This window comes from Beta vulgaris, chromosome 8 (assembly GCF_026745355.1).
Source record: "Beta vulgaris subsp. vulgaris cultivar EL10 chromosome 8, EL10.2, whole genome shotgun sequence".
Classification (NCBI taxonomy): domain Eukaryota; kingdom Viridiplantae; phylum Streptophyta; class Magnoliopsida; order Caryophyllales; family Amaranthaceae; genus Beta; species Beta vulgaris.
Genome location: NC_079209.1, coordinates 58,292,911 through 58,301,527, shown reverse-complemented (window position 1 = coordinate 58,301,527; position 8,617 = coordinate 58,292,911). Strand labels below are relative to the sequence as shown.

The following is an 8,617-nucleotide window of genomic DNA, read 5'->3' as shown; positions in this document are numbered from 1 at the left end:
AAAAACAAGAAAGAAATCTAAGGCAAAGAGTAAATTAAACACAATTGATGAAAAGAAAAGAAAATTTCCATGTCAAGATACATAAGAAAAGAAATTGGTATTTCATGCACCATTAACACAGAAGTGGGTGCAGTTTTAGCAGCATTAAGAAACATATATGAAACTTCAACCACCACAGAAGATTATCACCATGACACAACAATCCAGCAACAATCTCTAAAATCCTTAAGAACACTAATTTTCAATCCTCAACAACAATGGCAATACATAGATCCTTCAATTTACCTCTCCCCATTCTTAGATGTAATTCAAAGCGACGATGTCCCAGCATCAGCAACAAGCATTGCTCTTTCATCGCTCATCAAACTCTTAAAACTCCAAGTTTTCGACGAGAAAACTCCAGGAGCTCAAGAAGCCATGAATTCTTTAGTAATGGCTTCCACAAGTTGTCGGATCGAAAGAACGGATCAGATGAGAGAAGAAGGGATTCTAATGAAGGTTCTCCAGCTTCTAAATGGCATCATGACCCACCCGGCTTCTTGCCTTCTGAAAGATGAATCTGTTTGTCGAGTGATCAACACGGCTTTTCAAGTGGTTCAACAATCATCAAGTCGAGGCAATTTGCTTCATAGAACTGCTAAATTTGTAATGCTTGAGATTTCTCAAACTGTGTTTTCTAGATTGAATGATATACAAGTGAAAGAAGGAGAGAATTCAGAGTCGGATTCAGAGGAATTGGATGATAAAAATGAGATTGTGAATTCTGGGTTTAGTCTCCGATGTGTGGTGGATATTTTTCAGTTCTTGTGTTCTTTGTTGAATGTGGTTCAGACTGTTGAGATTGATGGGATTGTATCTCAGAGTACTGATGAAAATATTCAGATCTTGGGTTTGGTGTTGATTAACACAGCATTGGAATTGAGTGGAGATGGATTTGCTAACCACCCTAAACTTCGAAGGATGATGAGGGATGATCTCTTCCACCACTTGATCCATTATGGGACTCGGTCTAGTGCCCTCATTTTGTCCATGATTTGCAGCACTGTCTTGAATTCATATCACTTCCTTCGCGGGTTAGTACTCGCTTCTTTGGCTACACCTGCATCATAAAATTAAACTCTGATGACATGTTTGGTATACATGACAATTTATGGTAACAGGACCGGCCATGTACGACTACCATTAAACGGGACCTTAGTCAGTAAACATGAACTACTATTTAACAACAACTAATTTTTAGAGCGAGAGGTTATGGGATCAAATTTTATAAAATGCATTTTCTAATTTTTTTATTATATGCGTGTTTATATAAAATAAACACACTCATACACATGCTCATGGTCGGACTTGTATGGTAATGAGTTTGTGATAATTTTGTGAAAGGAAGCCTTGTACCAAAGATTTCAGCTAAACACCAGACAATTTGGTGGAGAACAAGACAAAGCTTGGATGGTGGACCAGAGACCACCTTCCTCTACGTGGTCTTACTCCAAAACACATCACTTTAACTATCGCAAATTTGCACTATAGGAAATTAATTAATTAAAAGAAAAATTGTAAACTCCAAAAAATCCCGCTGAAAACTTGCTTTGCAGTTAACTACTTTCCCACTAAAATAGGAGATAGGTTTCCTTATATTTTTTTCCCCAAAAACAAGAGATTATAATTTATAAGTTTCCTTTACCACCTACTTTGACTTTATTTGATTGTTACATTTGGTATATTTATTTTCTCTGTCCAAAATATCTCAAAACATGAAGCAAAAAACCTAACTTTTCCACTTGTAAAATAAGCGGATGATGAAAGAAAAAGAACAATAACTAAATTAAAGGAACATATTATATAAGTGAAAAAATACATATTTTAAAATTATTTCATTCTATAAGACAAAGAACAAGATGATAATGGACAAAAAATGTGAAAGAACATACTCAATTTCATCAAAAGAACATACTATATAGGCAAAAAGAACATATACTTTAGAACTAGCTCATTTAAAAATAACATAGCTCATATTGCAAAAAAATAGTAAAAGAACATACCTAATTACGTGCATGAAAAACACATATATTTTCTAGGTAAAAAGAACATATTGTTTAAAATAATCTCATTTCTCTTGTTAAAAAATCTCATTTTATAAAAACAACATAGGTCATAAAAGATAAAAAAATATAAAAGAACATATCTAATTACATCAAAAGAACATATTTTTTAGGTAAAAAGAACACGTAAATCAGATATCTCATTTAAAAAGAACATAACCCATAATGAAAATTAAAATATCTGTAAAAGAACATATCTAATTACATTAAAAGGACATATTTCTAGATAAAAAAAACACGTGGTTAAAATTATCTCATTTTATAAAAAAGAACATATATCATTATAGAAAAAAATATCAGTTTTCAAAAGGGAAAAAAACCTAATTGATCAAAAAGAATCATATTCTAATATTTTTGACTTAATATAACGAATCATTTTTTCTTCCAAAAAAAAAAGCCCTTTTTTATATAAAAGAAAGGAAATTAGCCATACCAAACAAAACTTGCATATAACTGCAAGATATGCAACTAGCGAGAATTGTGGAGGATTTGTGGAGATACACTTGTTTTTTTTTTAAAAAAAAAAAAAGTAGTATTTGAAAGCCTACACACACCAAAACGACGTAGTTTAATTCGAGGTGCATGAAGAGCTACATGGACATGGGTGCACCTACATATTTGCGAAAGACACCGCACCCTCATTATAAGGCTATATAAAGGCATATTTGCCCTTGGTTGGTGACCATGAGGAAGGGCTGTCATTGCAACTTGTTCTACACCAAACTATATGATGTTTTGTGTCTTTCCAAGCAGCCTGTGGTGATGCAATTTTACCTCCAATCCAAGTATGTGTTTTTCTTTATTGATTTCATTCTCAATCGATACCACGTCTGCAATGGTGATGAATGAAAAATGAAAATTAAGAAAAACACATATTTGATACCAGCGTTGCATAACCACAAGACTTTTCTTACAAAAATACACACAGAACTGTTACCTTATGTCATCTATGACTAACAACAATAAATAAGTACAAAAGAATCTAAACAGGGTAAGCTATTTTCATAATCTTGCAGGTCACTTCGGCTCCAGCTTGAAGCGTTTTTCACCTTTGTTTTATTCAGAGTAGCAAAATTTGGCAGTTCAATGCAATATCAAGAAGTTGCACTTGAAGGTATCATCAATCTATGCAGACAACCCACATTTCTAATCGAGACATACGTAAATTATGACTGTGCTTTCACGTGCTGCAACATGTTTGAGGAAATGGGTAAGCTGCTCTGCAAATTGGCATTTCCTATGACTAGCCCTTTAACAAGTTTGCAACTTCAAGCCTTCGAAGGCTTAATCATAATCATCCACGCCATTGCTGATAAACTAAACAAAGCCGGAGAAAGAGAAGGAGTTTCCTTTGAACCATTCCCAGTTCAGATATCAGAGTATTCACCCTATTGGGAAGAGCCAGTGAGAAAAGAAGATGACTTGGAAAACTGGGTATATACTTTAAGATTGAGGAAAGCACAAAAGAGGAAACTATTGATTGCTGGTACACATTTCAATCAAGATGAGAAAAAAGGTCTTGAGTACCTTAAAATTTCCCACTTAATTCCAGATCCACCAAATGCAAAAGCTTTTGCTTATTTCTTTCGGTTCACTCCAGGGCTTGATAAGACTGCCATAGGAGATTATCTAGGTGATCCAGACGAGTTTCACCTCGAAGTGCTGAATGTATTCACAAGCTTATTCGATTTTACAGGTGCAGTTCTTGACACTGCATTGAGAACCTTCTTAGAGACTTTCAGACTGCCCGGGGAATCCCAGAAGATTCACAGGATACTAGAGGCTTTCTCAGAGAGATTCTTTAATCAGCAATCATCTGAGCTCTTTGAGACCAAGGATGCAGTGTTTATCCTTTGCTACTCTCTCATCATGTTAAACACCGACCAGCACAATCCACAAGTAAAGAAGAAAATGACGGAGGAAGAATTTATCAGAAATAACAGGGCTATTAACAATGGGAAGGACCTTCCTCGGGAGTATCTATCAGAGTTATTTCAATCCATTGCCACCAATGCAATTGCAATATTTGCTCAAGCCAATTTATTGGTTGAGATGAACCCTAGCCGTTGGATTGATCTGATAAGTCGATCCAAGTATACGACTCCCTTCATTGCTTGTGACTTTGATCATAGACTAGGTAGAGACATGTTTGGCAGTATTGCGGGTCCCACAGTTGCTGCTCTATCTGCAATATTTGAGCATGCTGATGATGATGAAGTCCTCAATGAGTGCATAGAAGGGATAATTTCAGTGGCTAGAATTGCACGACATGGGCTAGAAGACATCCTCGATGAGCTTGTAGCTTCACTCTGCAGATTTACCACCCTGCTAAATCCATATGCATCTGCAGAGGAGACACTATATATATTTGCTAATGACTTAAAGCCGAGAATGGCAACCCTAGCCGTTTTCACTGTTGCTAATAAATTCGGAGGATCCATCAGGGGAGCCTGGAGAAATATCATCGAATGTCTGTTGAAACTCAAAAGGCTTAAGCTACTCCCCCAGTCCGTGGTTGACTATGATACCTTAGTTTCAGCAGAGGGTGGGTCCCACTCAAGATCTACCAGCGAGGATTCCAAATTTGGGAGTGGCAGAGGAAACAACTCCATAGCAGCAGGTCGGCTTTCAAACTTGTTATTGGAGAGTAATGAAGACTCACTAGTTCTTGGTGGAAGTGAGTTTGAGCAGAACCTGAAAGTCATACAACAATGCAAAATCGGGAAAATTTTTAGTGATTCGGTTAATTTACCTGCAGAAACATTGTTGAATCTGGGAAGATCTCTAATCTTTGCAGCTGCAGGAAAAGGGCAGAAATTCACAACAGCAGTTGAGGAGGAAGAAACAGTCACTTTCTGCTGGGATCTAGTAGGCGCTATTGCTTATGCAAATATTGACAGGTTTTCCACTTTCTGGCCCGCTTATAATGACTACATTATTCAAGTTACTCAGTTCCCTCTTTTTTCTCCTGTGCCATTTGCTGAAAAAGCAGCACTAATCCTCTTCAAATTGTGTGTCAAACTCCTTTCTTCTCACCAATCCGACAAGTATCCTGAAGAAGTAATGTTTAGATCAATAAACTTAATGTGGAAACTTGACAAGGAAATTCTTGATACCTGCTGTGAAATCATCATCCAAACAGTGTGCAAAATTTTGATCGAATACCCAGGCAATGTACAAACCCAGATCGGGTGGAAGACACTCTTGCATTTGTTGTCAGCCAATGGTCGACTTCCTGAAAACTATGATCAAGCAGTTGAGGCAATAATTCAGCTATTATCCGACGGGAAAAACCTGTCCCGAATAAATTATACATATTGCATCGACTGTGCTTTTGGCTTCGTTGCCCTGAGAACCAGTCTGGTGGAGAAGAACATACTAATAATGGATCTAATGGCTAAATCTGTCAATTTGCTGATTCAATGGTATAGAGATCAATGTGAGCATGAAAGCAGTATGAGCAATGCAAGCATGACAAGCAGTTCTTCATTGGAAGACGGTAAATATGGCAATTTCACCTTAAATCTGTTTGTCAAGCTAGGAGAAGCCTTGAGAAAGACAAGTCTAGCACGACGTGAAGAGGTGAGAAACCAAGCAGTAGCAAGTCTCAAAAAAAGCTTTGAACTAGCACAGGAACTCGACTTAACATCAACTAACTGCATCAATTGCTTTAACTATGTGATCTTTGCAATGGTCGATGATTTGCATGAAAAGATGTTGGATTACTCGCGGAGAGAGAATGCAGAGAGAGAGATGAGGAGCATGGAGGGTACCCTGAAGAACGCCATGGAATTCTTAACAGACATATTCTTGCTATACTTGAAGTCAATATCAGAAAATCCGGGATTCAGGACTTTCTGGTTAGGGTTGTTGAGGAGGATGGATACTTGCATGAAAGCGGATTTGGGTGTCCACGGTCCATCGAGAATGCAGGAAGTAGTACCAGATTTATTAAAAAAGATGATCGCGGCAATGAAAGACAGGGAGATTCTGGTGCCAAAGGAAAATGATGATCTATGGGAGATAACTTACATCCAAATTCAATGGATAGCTCCATCAATGAAGGGGGAGCTCTTCCCCGATGTCCCGTCTTAATAATGATTTATGTTCGCTTAAAATTTCTGATCTTATAAAGAGTATATAATAGCACAGCAGTCTCCTTTCTTGCTTACATTTAGTTTTCTTCTCAAATTCTATCTCTTTATAGTAAAAATATACAAATATGATATTGAATATTTGAAGAAATCAGATGGAAATCTCAAACAGCAGTCAACTGGTACTGTCGAGTATGCTTATATAAATTATTGATGTAAAAAATTTCAATAACGTTACACTTTTGTTAAGAAGAGGATTCATAGAAATTAGAAAGAGAAAAGAAACATGGATCATAAGCCTAGGCGCAAACCAGAAAATACAAGTTAAGGATTCTAAGCAACTGCTTTACACATTTAGCCTTTTGAGCCTGCGGAAGGTACCTATCAAACCTGCCCTTCGAAGAGGAACTTACAGCAGCTCTCATCAATTTCGTCCTTCTGAGGTCATCCACTGAAACAAGTAAATCTTAAGGTTAGATTCATTATTGCAGACAGCTACAAAATGTAAACAAATAAGAACAAGATTGCAACACTTATTACAGAGATATATACTCAATATGCATTCCGCTTATATGGTAGCCAGTAATTAATGGTGGTAATCGACTAATGGTAATGAATTGATCTGAAATTTTAAGTCTCGTGCAATTCCATGGTGATAGAATCATCAAAACTCAGCATGAAAATGGCATTTCCAAGTTTCATGAAACAAAGGATATCCGACAGGATAAGCTGCACACTAGAGGATGCCAATAAAGCAATGCCAACATATATACAAGAAAATGGTCTTCTGTAGAATGCATTACATCCAGGGATTAAGCATTCATATCAAACATGTTCTTCACATAAATAGTACAAACTTGCAGTCCAAAAACAAACACAATCTCAAAAACCAAAAGTAGAAGTAAAAGATACTCATATCAAACATGTTATTCAACTCTTCAAATAGATAGCTATCTATATTGATCACCATCTTACCATTTCTATCCTTAAACTCAATCTCGACTTCAACCACAACTATATATACAAGAAAAACATTTACTCAACATAACAAAAAGAAAACTACAAAAGGATCAGAAATACATCACTCACTCACATTTTCAACAGAGCAATCACTATCATGATCATCCTTTACTCCTAATTTCGCAATCTCAGCCTTGGTTCGATCCATCATATCCTTCTTTTGCAACTCCAATTCTCTCTGATACTCAACCCTCATCTTCTCCAATTCCATCATATGTTGCTTCTTACTATCCTCAATCTTCTCATATATCTCTCCAACCCTCTTAATTGAATCCGACAACATCCTATAAGACTGCTCCGCCTCTTCCTCATCCTCCTCTTCATCCTCCTCCTCATCTTCCTCTCCCTCAGACTCCGAATTCCCAGGACTATCCCTCATCTCATCCGAGGCATTGGAATGATCCAAATAAACTCGAGGGTTCATAAACACGAACTCGCCCGAATCAACCCCACAAGCCAACCCACATTGCTCTTGCTGTTGTAGCTGCCTTGGTGACATTGTCATCAATACATCCATCTTCTTAAAATACACCCACTTGCTAATCCCACCTCCTAATCCAATCACTTTAGTTTTTTCTCTCTTATACTTCATCTTCAATGCGTTCAACCGGTTTCGACAATCCGAAACGCTTCGTTTCATTCTTGTCGCCTCCGAAACTCTCTCTGCAACATCACTCCAATCCTCACTCCTCAAACTACTCCTCCCTAATTGAAGAAATCTCTCTCCCCAAATTTCTAAAAGCGCAAATGTACCTTGCTCCGACCAATCAGAAGCGTTTGATGAATTAGGGCTTAATTGGTAATTCCAAGTCGATAACTTCCGTTGTTTCCGACGATGACGTGTCGGTGTGCGACGACGGCGGTGACCATTGAAGTCTTCGTCGTTTTCGTCGTCGTCTTCTTCTTCATCGTCTGTGTCATCAATTCCTGCTAATACGGCGTCGTTTTCATCGTCGTCGTCGTCTTCTTCTGCGTAACTTTTTGGGGGTTTTGGTCTGCGAGAATATGGAAAGTTTGATCGACGATCCATGGTGAAATTGAAGGTTAAAATTGATGAATTTGGAGGAGAAATTGTTCGAAAGAAAAAAAACCCTAGGAGAGAGAATTGTTTCTTCACGCCGAGAGGTGCACGACGATGGCAGTTTTGCGACAGTAATCGTACTTTTCTTTATTTAGTAAATAGTTTCCGGTACTTTCTCTATTAGTATAAGGATTAACTTTTCACATATGTCATTGCATAATTTTAGAATTTTTTCCTTGGATAATGTACAAGTGGGTTTTAATTCCCAAAAAAAAAAAATTCCCTGCGTACCGTCTATGTATGATGGCATGCGAGAATTTTTCTTTTTCCCACTTAAGTAAAACCGCTACTTGAAGTAGCGGTTTACAAGTGCCGAGAAA

General features: G+C 37.3%; 2 protein-coding genes across 5 annotated transcripts; one reads left to right on the top strand and one right to left on the bottom strand.

The window, feature by feature from the left end:
* Positions 1 to 48: 48 nt before the first annotated feature.
* Positions 49 to 8,399, bottom strand: LOC104902175 (trihelix transcription factor ENAP1). Of its 4 annotated transcripts, none has more exons than XR_008967183.1 (3): positions 7,286 to 8,399; positions 3,152 to 6,647; positions 49 to 1,099 (listed from the first exon to the last, which is right to left on the bottom strand). XR_008967183.1 is itself a non-coding variant. In XM_010689876.4 (2 exons), exons 1-2 carry the CDS (start codon positions 8,244 to 8,246, stop codon positions 6,621 to 6,623), a joined length of 984 nt encoding a protein of 327 aa, XP_010688178.2. In that variant the 5' UTR covers positions 8,247 to 8,397; the 3' UTR covers positions 6,303 to 6,620. The 4 variants fall into 4 exon arrangements, 1 of the variants encoding a protein (XP_010688178.2); XR_008967184.1 differs by having other exon boundaries at positions 3,630 to 6,647; XR_008967182.1 differs by having other exon boundaries at positions 4,855 to 6,647.
* LOC104902176 (ARF guanine-nucleotide exchange factor GNL2) lies at positions 70 to 6,197 on the top strand. Its single transcript, XM_010689877.3, has 2 exons — positions 70 to 1,073; positions 3,119 to 6,197. The coding sequence occupies exons 1-2, from the start codon at positions 70 to 72 to the stop codon at positions 6,195 to 6,197; spliced, it is 4,083 nt and encodes a 1,360-aa protein (XP_010688179.3).
* Positions 8,400 to 8,617: the final 218 nt, after the last annotated feature.